We start from the raw sequence: 25117 nt of genomic DNA, 5'->3' as shown, positions 1-25117 counted from the left end.
TTAAAATCGTTGCTTGAAAAGTTGGTCGCATATTAAAAAGGTTTTGCTTGTGCTTGCCACCTGGACGAAATTTCCGTCTTTATCTCAGTAATTTGTATTGTAGTGACAAGTTTTAGTGGCGTATCGTGTTTCCCCCATTCTTCGACAGCCTTGAGGCTACTGTTACAGAAATGCAATTCTTGAATAGACGTTTTCAGAAGAGTGTTTCTCGCTTTCATCTAAAGGTGACTTACCACCACAAGCTAACCAACCGAGAGGAGTGAGTAAAGCATGCGATGCGGTTCACTACGATTTTCACCAACACCCTCTTCTTTAGCCCACATCAAATAAGCGTTGTCGTTGCCAATCAGTACATCTACAGTACTACAATCATTCAAATGAAACATATTCACGTCATAAAAATGACTGAAACCACTTAAATCCTGCTTATGCGGTAAAGTTTTAACATCGTCAGCCCAAGCTGGGTTAACCACCAAAGTTATAACACCAACTTCGATTTGCCAGTTATTGGATTCAGAGCAGCAGTAATGCGGTTAAAGGCTGCTTTAACATTTCCAATCTTAACATTGCGCACAGGAACTCTGGCACAAGCATCATCTTTGCCGATCGAATCCAGAGAATCACGTGACGTCACATAAAAATCATGCAGAAGAAAAAAGTGTTTCCTTTCGTTGTTAGGCCCACATTGACAACAGTTGTTTGCGTGATTACAGCCCCTAACCATATGCTGGCGCAAACAATTCAAGCATTTTCCAGCTTTCACAATAACGTCTCTCCGATCTTTAGGTGTCAAGCGCAAAAAATCTTTACAGTTGGACAAAAAATGATATTCAACTTGACCACGTGACGAACAATAGAGACATGCCGGTATGTCTCTAGGTCTAGCCTCACCACCGCGCGGTGCGCCAACAGCAGTTTAGTACTGCGAACTCCCTGACATCACATTACCATGGGGTTTTACCGACGTCTGCCTAACCGGACATGAAGGCAATTATCCTTTGCCAAACTTCTTAAAATGTTGCGACTCACCAAAATCGCCCATTAGCATAATGCTAAAATCAGTCGACTTACGCGTTTCCTCCCGTACAACAAAATCAAACAAACTCTGAAAAGTAGGCTCATCAGTGCTACCATACTGATCACCTAAAAAGTCAAGATAACGCTGCTTAGCGTCAAACGGGAGTCGCTTAGCCAAGTCCAAAACAAAACGTCCTTCCAATTTGTCACGCTGACCATAAGCTTGCGCGTAAAGCAGACACTGCAACAATTCATCTTTAAACTCTTTCAAATCACTGGAAGAGATCGAAGTTAATTTGCTACCATAGCCATACTTCCTAATTTCTGGTTCGGCAAAAAGACCTCCACGAACTCCAAAACGTTGAGACAAGCGAGCTAACGACATTTCTATCCTGTCTTCTTCTGATAAGCCAGGAGTGTCGGAAACCAAATTAGCAATCGTTTGCGCAGCTGTGCTAACACAAGCTGCTTGTAACAAAGTCAAACGAATTCCTTTAAAGGGCGAAGCTGCCATTAAGGCCGTAACACGATTTTTGAAGAAGATAAATGGCATATTGTTACCATCGTATCCAATCAAGACCACCTTATCAAAAAACGTCCTACTATTTTAGTATTCAAAAAAGCAATCTTGCTGTTGAGAACTCGATTTAGCGGGAGAAGACAAGCTAATCCCTTAAGGGGCTGATGGGGCTCAGTCACATGCACAGCCCGATCACGATCCTCACACACGTTAAAATCAGTAGACGCGACACGCCTCTCACAACCACTCAAATTAGGTGAAGCTGGGCGACAGGGCCTGATTAAGGCTCATGGGGGCCCGAGGCACAGCTAAGTTTAGGGGTCCCTGTTGGCAATCGCTTTCAAAACAATGCCATGTAGTCTCTGCGAATGATGAAATATGGGCTAAAAAATAGTTCAAGCAAAACTATAACTTCATACATATTAATTTAGCCAATTTACCTACAACTTTCTAACAGTATGAACACTTTTATACTTATTACAAAAATTATTGGATGAAAAATCTCTCTAACAGATTGGCAATTGAGCTCATTTTAATTTCATACAGGAAACACTAGCAAAATATAGGCTACATTTGAATTTGAACTAGCAGAGTTTATTAATGGTTCCTTGAAACCAGTGGTGTGTTAAACCTTTTGTGGGCCCCGGGGCCAGAATAATTTTGGGCCCTCTATCGTCAAGCAGACCTATAATATTGTGTATATTTTCACTGCATCGACATGGAAATGTGGTTCATTTCAATAGACTTTCTCACCAGTTTAGAAAACAACACAAGTGTAAGTAACCTCAAACACAGGTCTATCATTTCTAAGCTACACCTTTGCTAGGAATGAAAGCCAAAAGTGTTAACAATTTCTAATAAATAAAAAATACTGGGGAGCTAGTACACAAGTCCCCCCACCCTTGGCAACTCATGATAAAAAGGAATTGACCAAAACATGTGGATGGAAGTGTGTGAACAGTAAAGCAAAGGTAAAGTAATTTCACCCTATATGTTTGGTTGAGTCCTGTCTTTGTCATGAGTTGCCAAGGGGGGTGGGGGGGGGCTTATATACCAGTTCCAATACTGGCAATGGAACATTATCGGTCACGACGCGGTCATACCATCGTACCACACAAAATTTTGACTGTTTTAACTTTGCCCTGCTTTGCCGCCCGGTACTGCGCAGATAAAATCTGGGGATAAAACCAAATCTGTAGAAATTATTAATTTCCATTCAGATTTGGTCATCTGATAACATTATTGTTTTTCACTATTTTTATGTTTTATCTGGCAACATTACTTGTTCTGTCAACCAAGGTGAAAACATTGTGATTGTACGGTAACTTGTAAACAAAAGCAGTGTAAAGCGTTTTGAGGATCAGGTGTTCAAGTATTTTTATTCAACATTATTTCATTCCAAGGCAAAGCTTTCATAATTTTATGTAGGTATTCAAGTTAATTAAAGTTTTTAGGGTATGGTAGCCTAAGTTAGTGGCAAGAATAAACAGGTCCCTTGTGTTAAAAATGATTTTTGTTTTGTACCGTACAACATGTGATATGCCAGGCTTATAAGGTATTTGAAAATAATTGAGCAATTTCATGTGCATATATTCAGAAAAAGTAAATACAGAAGAACGTTTCTGCTAAAAGTACAGGACAGGTTTTTCCTGCTCGCAACATCACTAGTCAAGGATATTTATAATTATGGTATTGTAAATGTTAAAATTGAAATGATAATTAAACTATCTGAAATGCTATTTTGCTTACAGCTTACAATTTTTTAAAACAAAGCACTTTTATTGATGAAAAGAATCTGAATATGTGAATTCAAAAGGGCCCTCCAGTTGTTTTTTTTTTATTTCACTATTTGTGCTTTCCAATTTCTTTCAATGTCTTCTAAATGATAAATGGGTCCAACTACAGCAATTGCACTTCAACTTCTCTATAGTTTCTCCACAGAATCCTCAATGAGTGAACTTTTTAGGTATGATGCTTCTTACCAGTATGTTTAAGCATGTAATCATTATCGAAGTTTCACCACAAAAGTAAATGACCAAAATAATTAAAACAGTTGTGCCAAAAACACTTTGTGGCAATTGGGCCCTTTTTGAATTCATATATTCAATTGCATTCAATACATTTCTGCAGAACATGTTACTAACTTTATCGCATTTTGTTTTTAGATAGCAATGGTGTTTTTAGAGATGTTTCAGTGTAGTTAGGGCCCAAATTTGTAAAATAGGCCCCAAATTTGAGATGTTTTAGTATAATAAGGGCCTACATCATCTTCTTAATGGACAAGTACATGCAGTGAACTTTAGCAACTCAAAAAACACTTTTCTGAAATGCAAAAATCTATTATTTGTGGGCCCCTTGTGATGGTGGGCCTGGGATCCGGGCCCCCCTTGACACGGCACTGCTTGAAACCTATAAAAGTATTGACGCCTACGGTATTAATGTAAAAAAAATTGGGGGCCCCCAAAACCAGGGGGCCTGAGGCCTGTGCCTCGTGTGCCTCATGGTTAATCGGGCCCTGCTGGGCGATATAAACCTAGCGGCACAGAAAACTGTGAAGGGGGCAAAACATTACTTCTGATAGCGGCCCTGTGACATGTACGCTCTGGGGCAGGAATTCGGCTATAATTTGCAGGCCTTGGCTTTAGATCCTTCGGAAGATCCTTAGCCGCGGCCCCGAGACCTCCTGAAACAGCTTGAAAACATATGGATTGTACTGAACCACTTACGGATTGAACAGGTGTCTGGAAAAGGTTAACTCATCTAAATTTAACCGCGATTGATGTTCACTTCTGAAATGCCTAGAAGATCCCTTCTTAGAGCTACGCTGGGAGCCCGCCTCTGATCGATATTCATCTAAAGTTACCTCCTTACGTTGTTCAGCCCTCAACTGGGCGTCTTTGAGTGCGAACTCAGCAGCTCTCGCTTCGGCCTCAGCTCTCGCTGCAGCCTCAGCTCGTGTGGCCTCAGCTCTCGCGGCGGTCTCAGCAGTTCTCGCTTTGGCCTCAGCTCTCACGGCGGCCTCTGCTCGTATGGCCTCAGCTTTGGCGGCGGCCTCAGCAGCTTTCGCTTCGGCCTCAGCTCTCGCCATGGCCTCAGCAGCTCTCGCTTTGGCCTCGGCTTGTATCTGGAGCTCCTCTCGTCTTAGCTGCAGGTTAATTTGTGCCACTATCCGAGACGAACTCCTAGACATCCTAGTGCTTACATTTGAGGCGCTATCCTCAGGATGTATGTCAGCATCCAACATATCTGAGAACTCACTTTCTTTTTGTTCGAAGTTATTTTTTAACAAATTAAATTCGGCATCTACCCTATCACGAAGTTCTGCCAAAATTGCAGAGTTAAAAATTTTACTCAAAAGAGCATGGAAATGCCGTAATTCCTCTTCCAAAGTAGATAAGTTGGATCGAAAAATTAACAGTTCCTGCTTATCACTCAAAGAACCTAGGGCTACAGAAAGTTCCCCAATTTGAGTCAAAATATCCCTTCTAAGATGCCGGGCCTCTCGAACTGACTTAGCCTCATCGTTACTGGGTCCCTCCCCAGAATAGCCTGCCCGACCGCAAAGAACATCATCAGGCTTAAACTCAGTCGAGTCTACGGCGGCCGAGTCCCTGTCGCCACCGAGTGTAGACATATTAAATGTTGGGGCTAAATTTAACAATTAAAAAAATTTAGTTACACAAACACACAAAATATTACAGTAGTTATAAAAAACTTAACTGCAAAGACCGTAAAAATACAAAAATAATTTAAATTCACAATACCGTAGTTGAAGGGGTAGGCCTATATGAAGTCCTACCACTTCCGAAGACTTCCAATCTAGGCTATAGAAAGTTCCACATAACTTGCTTGGATTCGTCTTCTTGAATCTTCAAGCACAGATCGATTGTCTTTAATCTTTTTTTTGCCAATGAATGTCAATGTTGTTTTTCTTGATAACCAACAATAAAAAATTTTAACTTGAAGTTTTTCAGTACCAACTGAGAAGAAACGTCTTTAATTTTCTTTTATGCTTTTGTCCCAACTGACAACAAAACGTCTTTATTATTTATGTGCTTTAAGTTTCTTTGGCCTACCAACTAACAAACCACGTCTTTATTATTTATGGTCACAATGGTAAACCATAATCTCTTCGTGGGAAAGTTGTAACATACGATGCCAGGATCCGTTCGTCTGTATGCAATGACGGAAAGAAACACTCTTCTGAAAACGTATATTCAAGAATTGTATTTCTGTAAAAATAGCCTCAAGGCTGTCGAAATTGGAAGGAAACACGATACGCCACTAAAACTTGTCACTACAATACAAATTACTGAGATAAAGACGGAAATTTCGTCCAGCTGGGAAGCACTAAGCAAAACAGTTAAATATGCGACCAACTTTTCAAGCAACAATTTTAAAAATGACGAGAATAGATTGCAATATTTAAAACGCACGTAAACAACTTCTGTGTCGTAATAATGATAAGCATTATGAAGCTATTCAAACGCCTGTTGAATTTGGCTTACACCATATCTCGTAATTCAAGATTTAACGATTATGTAATGTTGCACAGGTGTGACAAAGGTGATGCGATCTTTGCTTATTTCTAGCAACAGTCCATGACGTAAGACGTCAGGTTCAGTAGACAACGGTTCTATGTGACGTTTGATTTAAAAATTGTCCGTAACATGCATAGACACTTGAAACACGCTTTGCATGAGCTAATTCCAATCTCTTAACTCAATCGTAGGCTACTTATTCGAATAAGCTTATTTTAAGTAAACTTGCAAAAAAAATGACTAAGGAAGTGAGGAAATGCGTCTCCTGAAATGAGCGCTTGTGTTTGCAGCTTTGCGAGTAAGAAGCAATAAGCTGCCAATGTGGCAGTTAGGCCTACAGTACACTAAAATCTCATTTAGCTATTAACGAACAGTAGGCAACTCCAAATACTGCAAAAGCATATTCCAAGTTGGTGCAAACGAGATTATAGGCTACAAAACAAATAACCTGTCTGCCAGGTCTTTGGTTTTATGGGCTAATTAAGTTATAAGCACCACGACAGTCTTTGATTTTAGCCAGCAAACAGTTTTTGCAAACATTTGAGTTCATTCAATGTGGGCAGCTTAGAATGCTTAACTTGAGTATCCACAGCCGATAGATGAGTCCGCAACCACTTCTGAGTTGCCGCAGTGCCATTCCATAAATGAGGAGGTGGTCCATTGATGCTGATGAACAACATTACTAAATTAAGTGATTTGGTCAGCCGTGATCGTAGCGGTGTGATGACCAAGTTCATTTTCGAAAATCCACTTTCGGCTTCAGCAGAACTTATAGCAATGTTTAGTAGGCTACTACATTCTTGAGCAGCTTTATCGTATGATATATGGCAAGGATTGTCAACGTGCAGTCGAAAATAAGAGTGGTGACATGAAATCTCTCCTCTATTTTCCATAATATCTGTTCCCCTTTTTGTCATGGAACTTCGATTACAGCAGGCCATCCCTCTGGTATAATAATTTCCAAGCTCTTCACAGAATTTTCATTGTTGGTGTCCATCAACCTGCTTCCAATGTTGTCAACTGAAGCTTGAATAAACTGATTAGGCCTAAGACCAAAAGAAGGATAGTCTCTACGTCGAGCTTGGAACTGGTCCAATTCTATATGCCTTTAAAGGAGTAGGCTAGTTTTTGTACTTCCAGGACTCAAGTTAACAACTTCATCAAACAAATAGGCTACTTTTCTTTTTGAACAACTTCTTTTGAAATAGAAAATTAACAGTCCATTTGACGTGACGATTAGCTACTACGAAGTTGATATTCTCAGTCTGGACGTCTGGAGAGTTTCTGACAAAAGCGATAATTGCCGCGAAGACAATCTTTTAAAAGCGCCAGATCTTCTAGGAATTCCTTGGTGGTCATTTTGATGCAGAGACCTCTGAGGCTCTGAAGATTGCCCGATCTGTTTCTCTAATATTCTTCCTTTCTGCGAGGGCTGTGAAGTGTTTATAGCCTACAATGCTGGGAAACTAGTCCACAGAGCATTGATACCACGATGTGAGGACGCAACACAACGCACACTGAAAATTTTACCCACTTTTCTAAATTTTAAGGCACATGGGTGGGAAAGGCTATTCAATGCAAGAGTCAACAGTGCCGCTCTTTGGGGTGTGCAAACCGTGCGATCGCACAGGGCCCGCAATTTACTCAGAAAATCTTTCTTTTGGCATTTCCAATGGAAAAATTCAAAAAAGAATTAGCAACAAGAAAACATAGAGACACAACCTATTTCGTACCCTGAACATTTCGTACCCTGAACATTTCGTACCCTGAAAACATCAAGAGAAAAAAACAACAGAGCCGAAGTCGCTGATCGGAGTTGCCGCAAACAATTCAAAATTTCTCTTGATCTTTTCAGGGGACGAAATAGGTTAAAATTCGATTTTGTTGACAGCGGACAGCACCATTTTACAGTAATATTCATACCCAAATTTTTGTTGAACATGCTCTCAGAATGCCCCAAATTCAAAGTAATTGTTCAAAATTTTCTGGGGGAGGTCCCCCAGACCCCCCGCCGCTGGGTGTCGCTTTTAGCGAACACACCATCAGGCAACGCCCACCGACCGTCAAACCACCCCCTCTCCCTTCAAAATACTTAGCTACGCTATTGAATTTGATCATTGTCATTGGGGCCCGCAAAGCATATTCCGCACAGGGCCCGAAATACCCCAAGACCGGCACTGAGTCAAGTCACACGCAGACATCTAGAATGTCAAAAAAAGCCACAAAATTGTTATGCCGTTCTTTATTGCCCCATTTGCAAAAATTTTGATTTACTATATATGTAGATTGCATGATAGAATTAAGCTAACCATGCGGGGCCTAATCACGGAAAACGGCCAATTGCTACCAACTTATGTTCGTGCATTTTTGCAGTTATGTCGTAAGAAAGCTGTTAAAGTGTAAGTTGTTCAGTCGATAAGTTGTTGTTCAGCTAGAAGAGCTGAAAAGTGGAAGCTTGAACGAGCCCCCCGGAGCCCTCCTAAATCAAGCTTTTTCATATTTCGGGGTCTGAGCTCCCCCTGAGCCCTCCCCCAGGAATGCAACCCTGGTTACATCATGCTAATTATTGACTTTAAGAAATTAAATTAACAATATTCAGCCCTCAAAATCGGCATATTTTTACTTCGGCAAAATGATTGCCGATGTAATATTATTAATTGTGACAAGGCGTCGGCAATTGCTGAAGTAAAAACTTACAAACACGTTCATTTGCAGTGATTCAAATTGCATTTTCAAATTTAATAACTTCTTGTCGTTTCTAAACTTTATGCGCTTGTTCAATATACAAAGCTCATGAGACAAACCAAATGCTTTTTCAAAAATAGTATTCACTGCTCAGTAAGCAAAAAGAACTGTTTTAAGTGATCGCTTTTGTGATGTTTTCGTATATAGCCTACTGACAATCGTTTTTATTACGTAACATTCGATCTCAATGTTTGCATTCGATCTCAGTGTTTGCATTCAATCTCAAACCTTCACAGGTGTGACAAAGGTGATGCAATCTTTGCTTATTTCTAGCAACAGTCCATGACGTAAGACGTCAGGTTCAGTAGACAACGGTTCTATGTGACGTTTGATTTAAAAATTGTCCGTAACAGCATATATTATACAGGCTAGTGTAGGGTGCGGCTGATGCCCCGTAAAATTTAAAACTTGATTGTAGCAACCCTAACTTTTTTTTGGAAGTGAGGCTTGGTCTACAAAGCTTAAATATGAAGTTTCAGCAAAATTGAATAAGGTCTAGGGGGTCCAGATTGCAATCAAACTGTTATAGGATTATCGATATTCCCAAATTTCAATTTTGACATTAAATTGAGTGATTTATATATGTTTAAAAAAAAATGTGAGTGATTTTTGTATGTTCATTGCTCATGTGATACCAGCTAATTTTTGTAAGTTATTGCAAATTATAGTTTTTATGCTGTGAACAGCAGCTTAGGTTTCACTTAGAACCAGTGTGTCAATTTAGGGGTAATTTTGCATACTTTGTGCAATGGAATTTCTGAAATTTGTGCAGAATTATGGCAAACGTACTAAGTTTAGGCAAAATCTGTGAAGCATACTTTGCAAAAAATTTCAAAAATGGTGTCTTCCGATTGCAAATTCTTTGAATGAATACCCTGTTCAGAACAAACCATAACTGACACTAGAAGATCAGTGTTTTATACTTTTAATGCCGTTTACCACAGTGCTGTGTAAACTTTAACCATAATCGATTTAATATAAGCTCTCCTTTGCTGCTTTTGAGTTAAACTTTAGATATTACGAAGTGACATTCTAACATTTGTGTTTCAGTGCTCTATGATACATAATTACATATCATTTCACCACAGGTTTTCACCTTAAAAAGAATTACTTCACCCACATGGTGCCTACACGCAGCCTAAAGTAAGGGCGACCTATATCTTCTTGAAGTTGTATACAAGCACCAGTTTTAATGCCCTGTATTACAGCTTGTTGTGTCAAAAACAAGAAATGTAACAAAATCTTTGCAATGCCGATCTTCAAGCAACTGCATAGTAACTTGTGACACAAGTGCTCCAGCTGTTTCTGTTGAATGGGTTGGAATTATTGGAACACCCAACAATTTAATGCCACCGATGCCAGATATCAAAACTCGGAACCTATCATCTTGCTTCTACTTGCTGGTTAAAGTCTCCAGAAGCTTCCCATCCCAATGTACAGCACCAACAGCAGGTGGTGACCATGCGGAGAGAATTTTTTATGAGGTATGTTGCGCTGTTTCAACTCTGTATCTGTGTGACTGAGATGGATGAAGATTTAGCTTCAAAGCATCTCCAGAATAGGCTTGAACCATAGAATGGAGAGTACGAGATAAAGCAGTTGGTGTAATGCTGTTTCTGATTGCTGCAGAGATTAATCCTAGAAATTTCATTATGTCATGAGGAATGAACATGGCTATTCCTGATTTTGATCTTCTTTCATGAGAGTGTTTTTCCTCTATCTCACAAATCATTGAATATGTGCATGGCTCGTTGTCCACATCATGCTCAGCTTCTAAATCGATACCATTATTTATGCCATTAACTCGGGTCTCCTCCTTTGCTACTCGTCTATCTTGTTGTTGTGGCCTGGTACTGATCTTTTTAACTTTTGCTTCTAACACTTTATCTTTTCCAGCCATACTTGCTTCCCGGTTGCCTTGTATACTGATAAAAGGAATAGCATGTCTTCTTCATTGCTATTTTTTTTTCATTACATTGCATGGCCAGAAAGGAAAGGCTTTGCTAAGCTTTTTCTGAAGTTCCTGTATGTTTTTTAGTGGTTTGCCTATGTCTCTCTTAATCTTCATTTGAAATTCTTAGCTCACAAGTAAAACGTAAAAACTTGCTCAACTGTACTGTAATTACCTGCCTTCCTGATAAAATTTTTTGAATTAATTTGAAAATCACTTGCTTGTAGGTTGGTAATGGTAACTTGCTACGTTTGATACCTTGATCTGCTTTTGTGGTAACCGTAGCGAGTACAACATACCGAGGGTCATGTTGTGCATAAGAAGACATGGCCTAGCAAACTTTTTTCGATTAAACACTTAAACAGCCTACCAACTGAATACAAACTACACGTATTGATTCTGGACTGCATTTTGCAATTGATAAATACGATTCTAGGCATGTTTCACCACATAGCATACTAAATGTCTAAGGTAATTCACCATTCCTAAGTTGTCACAATTAAAATGGTTAGGAGCCTTGTCTTGATATAGGAGAAGTGCTCTATAACGACTCCTTACATTTAACCTTATTCTGAACCTGGGAACAATGCCTTAGAAATGATCTGCACTTACTAGACTGAAACTGGAGGTATTTGACTGAGCTAAACAGGGGTGGGAAAGACGATAACCTTCTCGCGGTTCACCCTGTCAGTACTGATTTTTCAGGAAGCTAATCATCGTCTAGGCTTGCGGGCTGACAGCCGCATAAACACCGAGTGGGTGGTAAAAGGATAAACCCTCGGCCCACTTTCGGAAAGATGTCTAACTTTCAACAAGCACCTTCAAGGCCCAACACTATACCATGGGAAATCACCATCGGCACATGGAATGTACGAGGCCTTAATGCTGAAATCAAAAAGCAAACTCTGGGCAAAGACTGCCAAAGCTACAATATTGACCTCTTATGCATTCAAGAAACCAAAATCAAGGACCACCAAGAAGTCAACCTACAAACAGGGCACAAACTTGTCCTGCTGCAACAAAACAAATCAGTTCATTATGGCTTGGGATTTATTATTGGCCAAAGACTGATCAACCACGTTGTGAACTATAAGTACGTTAGCGACAGAATTGCAACTATGGACCTCGCTATTCCAACTCGAAATGGTAGTCTAACAAAAATGCGGCTGATCAACGCCTATGGACCAACCTCTGAAAGAGCAGCAGAAACACCAGAAAATCTTGAAAATTTCTATGCAGAACTTCACACTGCTAGCACCACCCCCGCTAACTGGCTTACTTTTATATGTGGCGACATGAACTCCAAACTCGGAAAGCTTACCCAAGATGACATTGACACGGGCCTAAACGCATGCCTGGGCAGTTACGGCACTGGCCAACGCAATCTGAACGGTAATGCACTCATGGATTTCCTTTCTGCCAATGGTTACTTTGCTAGCAACACTGCCTTTCAACACCCAAGCAGACACCGCACTACCTGGACGGGATTTATCAAAGATCCAAACAACCCCAACTTAAGTAAGCCTATTTACAACCAAATTGACTACGTCATCTGTCAACAGAAAGCACGCCCTCTACTACAAAACGCAAGGTCTTTTGCAGGCACGGACCTAAACTCTGACCACAAGCTTGTTTCCACGAAACTAAGAATTGATAAAATTCATTTAATTCACAAACGCCATCCAAAGAAATGCAAGCAACAGAGAATCAACATCCATTGTCTGAGAGATGATCGAAAGACCCAGCAATCATATAGGAAAATTCTGAAGAATATGTTGAGCGAATTAGACCGCAACGATGATCCAAACACAACTATAAACCATCTACTTGACTGCATGAAAGTTTCAGCCATAAAAGCTGCCGGCATCACCAGAAGCAACCCACCACAACATACGTTTGATCAACAAGTAGCAGATCTGTCCAAACAGCAAAAAGCCTTAAGGCTACAAATTTATCAAAGCACAAGCAACATGGAACGCTCTAACCTCCGAAAGAAACGTACAAACATCCTACACAGCATATCCAAAAGATTAAAGGAGGTTGCAATAGAAAAAGCCAACTCTTTGGCAGAAGAAATATCCGCATCTGAAGACAGCAGTAAAATGTTCCAAGCAGCAAAACTACTTAAAGCGAGAAAGCCTCCTACCCCCATCATGATTCAAGATGTCAATGGCAGTTTTGTGCTCTCAGACAAAAGCAAAGTAAAGATTGTAAAAAAATGGTTTCAGCAACAATTTACAGATTCAGATGATGAACCAATACAACCATTCACCGGAGAAGCAAGACCCTTGCAAACACCAATAACCACTGAGGAAGTGTCTGCAGCAATTTCTTCTTTGAAAAACCGTCGTGCTGCTGGCCCTGATAACGTCAACAACGAACTCTTCAAATTCTCCAAAGACATAACCTCCGGTTTAATATCACAGACTATTAATGAATCATTCAAACAACACAAACCAGTAGACACCATCGGCGAAGGCATACTAATTGTTATACCAAAACCCAAGAAACCAAAAGGACCACCAGCTAATCTTCGACCCATTGTGCTCCTCAATAGCATCAGAAAAATCCTCTCCATCATCATTTTGCATCGGATTAGAGACAAAATTGACAGCTTCACTGGACCCTTCCAAAGCGGTTTCAAACGTGGCAGAAGCTGTGCTGACATTGTCTGGGCACAACGTATGCTCGTTTCAGTGGTAATGGCTAGAAAATGGGACTTCCACAAAATGGGAATAGATATGTCCAAAGCCTTTGACACCATCAAACGCAAAAAAATCCTTCAAATTTTAGACCAAGCTGGCTGTGATGAAGATGAACTGCGACTAACCCGCAGCCTGCTAGCTGGCATGAAACTGTATGTGCGCATTAACAACAAAATGTCCGCAAACTTTGAGACTACCATCGGTTCACCTCAAGGAGACAGCCTCTCCCCAATACTCTTCACCTGCTACCTTTCTGCAGCATTGAGCTCAGTGCGAGAGCAGTCCTCCAGACCAAACCCCCCTATATCTGACACATGCATGCCTTTGGAAATGGAGTATGCAGACGATGTTGAGTTTCTGGATGAGGAAAGACAGCCACTTGATATGCTACAATCTATTGCTACAAAGAACCTGAAAAACTACAATCTTTTCATGAATGAGACTAAAACTGAATTCACCCACATATTTCTTGCAGACACAAATGAAACTGATACTGATAGCCTACCGATTCGAGGAAACGAAAAATGGCGTACACACAAACTTTTGGGATCATTATTGTGCAGCACTGCCGATGTCAAATCCCGCTGCAATTTAGGCAATGTCGCTTTCAGATCACACTGGAAACTATGGAGCAAGAGATCGAGAATCCCATTACAGTTGCGACTAAGATTGTACAACGCGTACTGCATCCCAATTATGATCTACAACTGTAATAGCTGGTCTGTTACCAAAGCAAGTCTTGAAAGATTGGATGCCTGTCATCGAAGACATTTACGTGTCATAACTGGTCATACTTGGCCAAACAGTCTCATCTCGAACAAAAATCTCTACAAAATATGCAACAGTGAACCATTGTCTTGCAAGATCTCCACCATGAGATGGAACATGTTTGGACACATTCTGAGACTTCACCAGGACTCACCTCCTCAGAAAGCCCTTGAATTTGCAATAATTGGCAGCAAAAAGTATCAAGGCCGAACCGGACGTCACCGTACCAATTTATTACAACTGCTGAGATCTGACATCAGAAAAGCTGGCCTGGGATCCCTGCTCAGCACACCACATCTCCATCGATTGCAAAACATCGCAAAGGACAAAACAGAATGGAGATCCTATCAACCTTGTTGAAAGACTGATCGAAGCCAGCGGATGCCAAACGATTTGGCTACACTGGCGGCGGAGACAGTTACAATAATAATAAACAGTGGTAAGTCATTTTGAAGGTATTATGACATCACATAGGCATGTTTTCACTTTTAGCGATTCTCAAGGTAAGCTGACAAGTGGTGACCAGGAAGATTTCAGTCACTCACATTTAATAAAAGTTGTGTATTGTACTGGCTAATACACAGACTATGTTGTTCTACTACTTAATACTTGCATTCTCCAGCAATTACATATCAAGCATATTTTGCAATAGGTTGTCACATTACTTCTCAAGATAGTGTTTGGCTGTCTGCTTGCAAAACCTTACTTGTTAAAAAATAATATGGAACATAATAATAGCAAAGGAACAACATACTGTGTGAAACATTGCAACTGTGGAGCCTAGATGACCTTAAATACAGAATTTACCATGATAAATGAAAGACTATGTAGCACTGTAAAACTACACGATTATGGCAATTAAGTACCAAATTTCTCAATTTTCAACTCAAATCTGGACCCCCTAAACATTTATAGATTGGTCTTAAACTTCATAAATATTGTTTTTGTACCAAGTGTCACCTATAAAAAAAAAGTTAGGGTGTTTTGCTTCAGGTCGGGGCATCAGCCGCACCCTAGGCTAGTGTGGGGGTGTTCAGAGCCGGAGGCAAATTTACAAATGTCAATCAATCAATGGTTTATTTGTCAGTAACAGGAACATAGCACATGTTTGAAATATGCAAAATGCCCCGGATGATTTAAATCCAGACATCTCCATTTTCCCAGCATGTGGCGTAATATCTGTTGCATCCATGCTGCCTTAAAGGCAACAAATGGCTATGCACTAACTATGATGCCATAGTAGCCTACGTCTCGCGCGCACTCGTCACGCAGAGCGAGTCAAAATATTTGAAGACTTTGTTAAATCATTTTAATTCCTCCGTGTTGTGTTCATGCTGTGGTCTTCATTTTAATTTCTATTATAAATTTCTTTTTTTTTCACTGTTGCGTCCGCCCGGATAGCTCAGTTGGTTAGCGCGTCACTTCTGGAAGGAAGAAGCTTCAAGATCAAGCGGCGCTGGTTCGACTCTCGGTGAGTGGGCTTGAGCAACGCACGCTAAGGACTGCTCTCTATTCAGCTGCATCTAATGGATGGAATAACTCCCTGGCAACAAGACTTCAACAATCGGAAACTGCACTCTGTCAGTCTCAGTGACCGGGCCTGCGTCAGTGATTCAAAGCCTCTACAAGTATGCGAAACTGCCAGGATTAAGCTCTGCAAGAAGCTTTTCAAGTCCGAGGATAAAGATTCAATCAATCAATTGATGAGTATTGTCATCACTGCTATTGTGTTCTCAAGTCTTTAAAATGTTTGAATTGATATTTTTCACTAAATAAATAAGAATTAGGAAAATTGCTGATCCGCGGTAATTTATACATATTTTCCTACAGACCAACATCGTTTTCGGGATCCATTACGCTAAAGTTTTTTTTTTTTTTTGGATGAAACTATGGGAAAATAATTAGTAGGTATGCAGGAGCTAACCATGTCAAATGGAAGCAAATTTATTCCAAAATAAACGTGCAATTGAAAGATTTGTTGCATCCACGAATTCCCCATTTACGCATTAGGAATTTTTCCCCTTTCACGAAAATCCTGTTCCCAATTCACGATCTTCTTCCGTATTTTCGAAGCTGATGGAGTTTTCGCATAGACATCTTATGACATCTTATTACAACTAGACTGCGCTTCTCGTATTTCGATTGAAGAAATTGAAAAAAGGCGTCGGCCATTGTTAGTGTCTCAAACTCGCGTGAAAGCTGCGCTGTTAACGATAACATTTCTGAGCTGGTTGCGCTTCTGCAGAAAACTAACTTGTTAACTATAATTTAGAACTTTGGTGTAATAGAGGTTTTATTCATCTATGAAATGAATAAAAGCATGTGTTAAAGTGCACAGAATTATACATAGCCTACAGTCTATAATATAAAGCAAAAACACTGCGATGCGAGAGCACGTATAGGCCATGATACACTGAATTCATCATATCCAGCAGTTCAGCAGAACTCTTATTCAATTTGGCGTTACAGCTGAGCTGATGATTAGCCTATTGTAAAAATAGCAACAAACAGTTTATTACATCAAACCTAAGCGAATGATACGCTATATTATAGCGGCATTAATGTATAGCTCAACAAAATCAAAACAAATTAAATATTCACCAATAGCCTACTGATGTGATGTCGAAAGGAAGTGGTTTATTGGTGTTTGAAAATTACTGTTTTGTTAAGCGTTTTACGAACTAATTTGCCTTGTATTTGCTTGCAGGTTTCCTTACCAATGTGGTAAAACCTAATTTTTAAATAACATTTGGACACAGTTTTGACTAGCCTAAAAATGTGATTATCGGTAACGGTGCATTCAAACACATGATCCGTGAGATTAGTAAATATCTTGGAATGATTTTTATTTTCAAGCACAGCTACCGCAATAGCTTCCACAATGCCTGGACGAAGAGGTAATCTCCCAGCTGTGGTAGTTAGTAACCGTTTAATGCATAATTCAGTTTCCTCACAAATATATACAACACTGAAAGAAGGTTTACAAAGTCCACTTTATAACAAAAAAATCACAAAATCTCCGCCTAGAAGGAAAAGAAATTAGTCAGTGTCAGTCCGAGGATAAAGATTCAAAACCAACCAACCAGTGTTATCGTTACAATACTAGTATTTTCTATTTTCTCATAGCTCGCTAAAAGTATCACAATATTTCCATACCTGTGAAATGAACGCGGAAATGTTCTCTTCGCAATTGATTCTTCATCCTCGCTGCCTTCACTGATACTCCTTTTATCATCTGAATTGTATTTTCTTCGTTTGCTACATCCATATGCACAGCACGCCATATCTAAAGTCCAGGGGTTTAAGGTTTTTATTGAAATTTTATTAACCCCAGAATTTGAAACACCAATTTTTGAACTAGCGTTTTTTTAGAATGAATAGATTTTTAAATTTGAAACGTAAGAATTATCGTAATTGTCATACTATACTATAGGCCTACTATATTATATGTAAAACTTGTTTGTGCGGAGGTATATAAAGCACTTTCAAAATAAAAGAAAAAGCAAGCAATTACGTAATTTAAAATTAACAAATTCCAACAATGTGTTTGCGATTGTAGAACAGCAAAGGTGAAATCATATAAAGATTTCGTCATAGAGGTGAATTGCGGAGATATTTATTAGTTGTTATTTCACAGCAACTTGAAACTGAAGCTATATTTCTTTAAAAGTTGTTGTTGATGAAATCACACGAGTTTACGTCATAATGCAACGTTTTGCTACAACGGAGAAAATCGAAAGCCATCAATCTCTATTGAACAGAATCCTGGTAAAAGCTGCGGTTGTGTTGTTGCATAGAAAACTATTTGTTTTGTCAATTATTTGTTCACAACAACTGAGTTTTTTAAGAAACGCAAATATGATGGGAGAATTACACTTTGTAGAAAGTTAAGTTGTGTTCAGTCGTGTTCTCATTGCTTTAAGAATTAGCGCTCCAGTTGTTTCAGGAACGAGGAGGCGACTGATTCTTAACTAATTAATTCATCTACTTCTACTTGTTTTAAAGTATTAGGTTTGGTGGCCGTGCTTAACTACTGTATATTTATCGATTCATATACCGCAATATTAGATCCTTTCATGCACGTCTTAAACCATTATGGTTTTGCCACTTTTTCCTTTTGTTGGTTTTGTTCCTGTATTTCTTTTTCACAATATCATTTTTTTTGTATTCTGACAAGGAAAAATAAATTGAATTGAATTCAAAACAATGAAAATTCATTACGGGTCCCTACAAAAGCATTGGCAAACGCGCGGAATAGGTACACTAACAATGGCTGAGGTAGACACTTTAACGTAGGACAGTTTTCCTCACGAATCAGCTGATTTCAGTCATGTGACTCACGCCATTATGATTGTTGGCGCCGAAAATGCGTTGGTATTGACTTCCCGCTAAAAACGTCAGACAACTAGTCAACTGTATCTTAAAAGTAAGTGGGCTTGCTATTGTTAACTTAATTTGCTTGAACAAGTAAGTGGGCTTGCTGTTGTAAGTTAACTTAATTTGTAGATTTACTTGTGTCCTGGGGTAGCCTTTGTAGGTCTGTGGAGGATTTTACTTTTTGGTGGTTAGTACGGTAACAGTGTAGTGAGGTGGTCACCTTGCGTTTTGTCTAGTGCTTTGACTAGAGGTTTGCTTACTTTTCTTTCATTCACTCGGACCTAGTGGCATGGTGGCATACGGTAGTTTGTCATCGCGCAGTAGATCTGTTGTTTTTGTTTAATTGCTTTGCGTGGAAGCATACCGCACCATTCTGTTGTACGCTCTATTGTTGTAAGAGTTAAAAAGGTATTTCATTTGCGTGGAAGCATACCGCACCATTCTGTTGTACGCTCTGTTGTTGTAAGAGTTAAAAAGGTATTTCATTTGCGTGGAAGCATACCGCACCATTCTGTTGTACGCTCTATTGTTGTAAGAGTTAAAAAGGTATTTCATTTGCGTGGAAGCATACCGCACCATTCTGTTGTACGCTCTGTTGTTGTAAGAGTTAAAAAGGTATTTCATTGTAAATTACAGTGTTTGACTTTTAGTCTCGTAGTTTGCTTCAATTAAGCTGTTGTACAAATGACTCACTATTTCCTTTGATCAAGTGTAGCCAGTGGCGAACGCATGGGGGCATTGGGCTTTGCCTCCCAGGGTCCGTTTGTGATTCTGCAAAATTCGGTTGTTACCGTACATCATTTTAATTGTTGCATTTTGCAACGTCTGCATTGCAATGTTATTTTGTGTAGTGGTTTACAAGTGAAGCGGATACTCTTGAAGCTATCAAAGAGTTTGGACGGAAAGGTGGAGGGAAATTTATGCACAAACATTTTAATGAACTTCGTAAGTAGGCTTTTTGCTTTACTTCAGTTTTGTAAGAACAACTTTCTATGATACCGGTACCTAGACTACGGCCTTTTTCAGCAGATGTTCCTGCCCTTGAGTGTGTGCTAACTCTATTACTGGAATTGCTTACGTGATTACTGACTCACTCTTTCAGTGAACAATGGGAAAAGTCAAGAGGAGATACATTGTCTTGGTTGATTGTGTGTTGTTTGCTGTCAACTTAACTGAAGATAGATGCAACCTAGTTCATACCCTGAAAAGATCGAGAGAAAAAATTTAAAAAAGCGGAAGTCGCTGATCGCAGTTTCCACAAACCTTTTAAATTTTTCCCCTGAAAAAATCGAGAGAAAGATAGCACAAAGCCGAAGTCGCTGATCGCAGTTTCTGCTAACTGTAACCCTTCTACCCTAATGCTAACCTTCGCTCATTGCAGTTTCCGCAAACATGTTTCCGCTAACCCTAACCAGTAACCATACACTAATCTATGCTCTAACCCTCGCTGATTGCAGTTTTCGCAAACATTTTTCCGCAGTTTCCGCTAACCCTTACCATAGAGTAATTTATGCTCTAACCCTCGCTGATTGCAGTTTCTGTAAACATTTTTCCGCAGTTTCCGCTAACCTTTACCCTAACTCTAACCATAGAATAATGATTACTCAGTAATCTATGCTCTAACCCTAACCCTCGCTGATCGCAGTTTCCGCCAACCTTTACCCTAACTCTAACCATCGAGTAATCTATGCTCTAACCCTCGCTGATCGCAGTTTCCGCAAACATTTTCCCGCAGTTTCTGCTTACCCTAACTCTAACCATCGAGTAATCTATGCTCTCTAACCCTCGCTGATCCCAGTTTCTGCAAATATTTTTCTGCAGTTTCCGTTAACTCTAACTCTCGAGGTTGTTTGCGGAAACTCCGATCAGCGACTTCGTGTTTTGTGCTATTAAACTGTGATCAGCGACCTTGGCTTTTTTTAATTTTTTTTCTCGATCTTTTCAGGGTACGAACTGTTCAGGGTACGAACTAGGTTGCACCCACTGAAGATGGCCTAGCAAATGGAAGTTGATTTTTAACTGTATAGGCTAACACTAAACTGACTTGCATGAAAATGATTTATTTGTATTAGCATTGGCAAAACGTCAAAACATTTTCTGGGATTCCACAAAAACACCATATGTCATTATCCAAAGAGCTGACTTTGTCTCATCAGCGAAAGTTGGGTCTGTAAGTAGCCAAGTCTGTTGTTTTCTTTTGAATTTAAGTACACATGAGCACCTAATTATATATAAAATCTTCACTGTTCAAGTGTTCATGCTTTATTAAGAAAGAACATGTTTTACTTTATACAGCCTTGTATTAACATGGGAAACATTTTGATATTGTCATCATACTGTTTTTACACTGTCTGACTAGTTTTGAGATTGCTAAGCCTTCTACTTCTTTGCACCAAGAAGTTTTGGTAGTACAGAAAAGTGGGGACACTTTAGATGGCGTTGCTTTAAACAGAATGTTTGTTTGTTTGAATAACGTCCGCCCTGTTAGCTTAGTGGTAACACGCCCAACTCAAGATCAAGCAGCGCTGGTTCGGTTCTCTTGAGCAACACATTTCAGGACTGCTATCCATTCAGCGGCACGACTAATTTTCCAGCAACAACAATCCAAAAAGTTCACTTTGCCTATGTCGGTAACTGCCCCTGCGTCAGAAGCCTCTGCAAGAATGAAAAACTACTTGAAATAACCTATCAAAGGCTTTGTCAGTCTGAGGATAAGCAATCAAAAACCAGCCAACCAAACCAAAATTGTGCAAAGGCGGCGCTTCTATTTTCTACCTTTTTTATGCAATAACTTTGGAATACAATATAAGTTTAATAAAAGTTTATTTACACTTCCTTTAATTCTTGTATGTAGCAGTTAAATTTAGAAAATGTCTTCAAAGTGTTCCCATCTTCCCCTATATTGTCATTATTGTGAAACATCAATCTAAAGTAGGCCAAATTGTACAGTATTAACTTTCTTATTCCTGTCTGCATTCAGGAATGCACTGGAAAAATTAGCAAGTATACAACAATTCACCTATCAAAAGTGGTTAAGTTTCCTGACTTTCAAGTAAGTATCATTGTTTGTATTTGTCGGGAATGTGAATTATTATTTTGTTGAAAAAACATCCATACAAGAAATAACGGTGAGGTTTCACTACGGATTGCTCTGCGTGAATGAAAATGAATGCAAGTTTCATACAGTTTGGTGAAATGTTGTACTGCAGCTTTCTCTTTATTTGGCAGGTGTCAAGTGAGGTTCTTTCAGAAGATGCGAAATTGAAGATACAACCTGTTCTTCGTGCACGTTGTGCTGGCACCAATTCTTTTCAGATGACTAAGAAGATGAGTATAGAGTCAAGTTCCCTGCAGTTGACAAGGTCTTACAGTAGTAGCGTACTTACAATACGTACCAGCTCAACAATTCTTTTTTCTCTAGCCTACTATAAATGTGTTACTTACACTTACACTTAACCTTTGCAATGACAAGTGTAACTCTAAAAGTTTCAAAGACAAATTGTATTCATAGTTACAAGATGCAAGACAAAAAGAGAACAGTGTTGGTGAAACATTTCAACACAATGAAGATGGTGAAGACATCACTCAAAATTTTGATGTAAAGGTGAGTAAATTTGTTATCGTCGAAAAAGTCCAACTTGTATTGTTCCAGATATTGTGATCATCCAATGAAGTGATTGCCACTCATGTATCCTACAACGCAGCAAACACCGGATTGCCTTTTCAGTCTTGTAAATGAAAGGTCTGCAAATAGTGGGTTGCAATCTAAACTTTGGTCACGCAACTTTCAGCTTTGGGTTGCAAAACAATTTAAACTAGCAACGAATAAAACTATTGTACCTGTAAAGGTGTTTGCTATACTTTGTTGTTATTGCATTGCTATCCAAGGAGGATATACAACTAGTTTTTAGGATTGTACCAAAAGTGTTTGTAGACTCCTGTTCTATATACTATCAATACATTGTTTGCAGTAGTTTTCTTCATGGGAATGTGCGACTAAAAGTGTTGAAGAATTTGAAAAAGAAACAACAACAAAATTTATAAAGGGAAAGAAAAACAAAGCTGGTAATGTGATGCAGTAAGCTTTTGGCTTCGGCTTCAAGTTGCACAAATGTATTGCTTATATGAGATAAGTGTGCTGTATCATAATCTCTGCATATATGTCCATTGTTCATGTATTAGGTGGTTTAAAGAGCAGACTGCAGTGGAACGAAACACCAGGAGTTCCTTTTGTCATTGCATGCACTCACTACTGGGGATGTCAGCATGGTAGAGTTGACAATAAAGCAAGAAATGAAAAGTAGAGACTCACACAACCACATGTCAGTTAGTTAAAAAAAGTGAAATTAAAGATATAGCCTACATCGATACTTTATTGCATGGGTCACCAAACTATCTTTCATCAAGAGGAGCATAAGTAGTAGGGTGGGTCACGAAACGGACTTTTTCACCAAATCGAAAAGCAGTTAAATTTTTTCTCGTATTTCTTTTGCAGATTGTTTAGTGCTTCTGTGCGATTTCCATAGAGAGTAAGCTTGGGAAAGATGGACTAGAAGAAGCGACAATGGTGTTGGTGACAACAAACCAGCTGTAATGGGTCATTTGCGCGAATTGGCTAAAGCCGCTTCTGAGCAGTCCTTCACAGATGCACGAAATGATTTCAAAACCAGCAAGTGCTGGATGAATAACCCCAAGCTTCAAAGATACATTGAAAATGCTTGGCTTCCAGAAAGGCAGGTTCGTTGAATGAGTAACTCAATGCAAGCATTCACAGCATTAATTTTGCAACGTTCACTGCTAGATACAATTGCAATGTACTGAGCTAAAAATATTTGCAGCGTTGGGTGTGGTTTTATCGAGCCAACAAGTGGAGCGTAACCTTCCACACAAACAATGGAGTGGAACGCCAAAACAGAACACTGAAGGAGTCATACATTCGAACACGGAGGGATAAATCTTTGTCAGCTCTTGTAGCGAAAATTCGTAAAGAATTCCTTCCTGACAACAAGCGTCGGTGAGTGAGAATTACCATGCTGTGTTATTGTGGTACAACTGCAATTACAGTACGGTACTACCATTTATTGTAAGCCTTGAAGGGTTAGAATGCTAGATATTAAATTTCAAGAATGCCTAAACTGTCATGTCATTTTCGAATGAACGTGCACAACTGCACATACCGTCCTAAACAATAACCATAATGACATTATTAAGGCTGACCGTACTTTTGCGGGGCTACTTTTGTAGTCCGACCTATAAGCTATAAGATGTTGCTTTTGAGCACTGTTTGCTTGCTTTGCAGGTACGAACAACAAAATCTTTTCTTCGGAATTCTATCGTCAGTACAACTCCTCCATTCCAGAGTATTTGTACAATAGACCAAACGAGGTGATCGGTAACTTTCTGAGAAGAATTGCTTCATCGGATGAAATTCCATACACCTCCATTTCTCAAGTTGGAGATGCATTTCTTGTAAGAAGTGCTTCGTCGGAATTAATCTATCGCGTAACGTTTGGTGGAGAAAGTACCATCCCCAATTGTTTCTGCGATGATTTCCAGAAGCATCTTCTTCCGTGCAAGCACATGTTTGCGGTTATTCAACACGTTGCCCATGTGTCTTGGGAGACTTTTCCTACTTGGTACGCAAATTCCCCTTTCATTGTTCTCTACCCGTGCGTAGTTGACAGCTTAGCAGTTAGGCCTGGGCGTGAGCGCCCACCAGACTCTGCTGAAGTGTGTGACTCAAGTTGTTTTGCGTCTGACACTCACATGGAACAGATTCTTCAAGACGTACCCGGCCCAAGCAATATTTTAAGCAACGCAAGACTGAACACCATAAAGGAAATGCGGACTGTTGTCAATGAAATGTTCGATGTGGTGTATAATGTGGAAGAAGACGCAGACGTGACAAATGCACTTGGTCAATTGTCCACGATGAGAGATTATATTGCATCACGTTGCAATTCTGATGCAGCCTGCAGGATTAACAATTCGAAAGGATGTGAAGAAATTTCTTAAAGTTGTGCGGAAGCGCAAACCTGGCATTGCGTTTGCACGTGATCCATTGCCTAAGCGAACAAAACCTAATGCATACGCGCAACGTCATGGGGAGAAAGCAGATATGATGAAGTCTGCGTGTGCAGTGTCTTCCTTAGATGAAATGAGGAAGCAAACCTTTTAAGTGCTTATCATTTGCATTGTCAACATTTTCCGCTGTAAGCCTTTTGGAATTTTCAATTAAGCTGTGTATAGCAGTGGAGATGCTCTGTATAGAACAGGCTTGCTTGTTCTTTCTTTCAACCCAGGCGACAATGAGCGTCTGGCAACCGTGAAACCCCCCTTTTTAGGGCTAATATACGTGTTTGTTACCGCAGGGGACCTGGAGCCAAACTTATACTTATATGAACAGTGAACACAGCATGCAATGTGTCAGTGAAGGTGGATTGTGTAAATATCTACCATTATCAATCGTCATATTAAATATCCATTTACCATA

The 25117-nt window shown here is 39.6% G+C and overlaps 1 protein-coding gene and 1 long non-coding RNA gene across 3 annotated transcripts in view; one reads left to right on the top strand and one right to left on the bottom strand.

Moving 5' to 3' along the window:
* LOC145788377 (uncharacterized) overlaps positions 1 to 17669 on the bottom strand; it is a 27163-nt gene extending 9494 nt beyond the window's left edge. The window contains exon 1 of the long non-coding RNA XR_014291509.1: positions 17404 to 17669. This is a non-coding gene — a long non-coding RNA (uncharacterized LOC145788377). The remainder of the gene's footprint in view (positions 1 to 17403) is intronic.
* On the top strand, positions 17156 to 25117 carry LOC145765399 (uncharacterized). Of its 2 annotated transcripts, XM_082577217.1 has the most exons (11): positions 17156 to 17553; positions 17885 to 18015; positions 19476 to 19569; positions 20697 to 20794; positions 21605 to 21676; positions 21853 to 21986; positions 22136 to 22228; positions 22596 to 22689; positions 23120 to 23361; positions 23463 to 23638; positions 23924 to 25117. In XM_082577217.1, the coding sequence occupies exons 2-7, from the start codon at positions 17953 to 17955 to the stop codon at positions 22224 to 22226; spliced, it is 552 nt and encodes a 183-aa protein (XP_082433343.1). In that variant the 5' UTR covers positions 17156 to 17553; positions 17885 to 17952; the 3' UTR covers positions 22227 to 22228; positions 22596 to 22689; positions 23120 to 23361; positions 23463 to 23638; positions 23924 to 25117. The 2 variants fall into 2 exon arrangements, with proteins under 2 accessions (XP_082433343.1, XP_082433344.1); XM_082577218.1 differs by lacking the exon at positions 17156 to 17553 and having other exon boundaries at positions 17744 to 18015; positions 22599 to 22689.

This window comes from Aplidium turbinatum, chromosome 2 (assembly GCF_918807975.1).
Source record: "Aplidium turbinatum chromosome 2, kaAplTurb1.1, whole genome shotgun sequence".
NCBI lineage: Eukaryota > Metazoa > Chordata > Ascidiacea > Aplousobranchia > Polyclinidae > Aplidium > Aplidium turbinatum.
The sequence above is the reverse complement of the archived record's forward strand: the minus strand, read 5'-3'. Positions and strand labels throughout refer to the sequence as shown.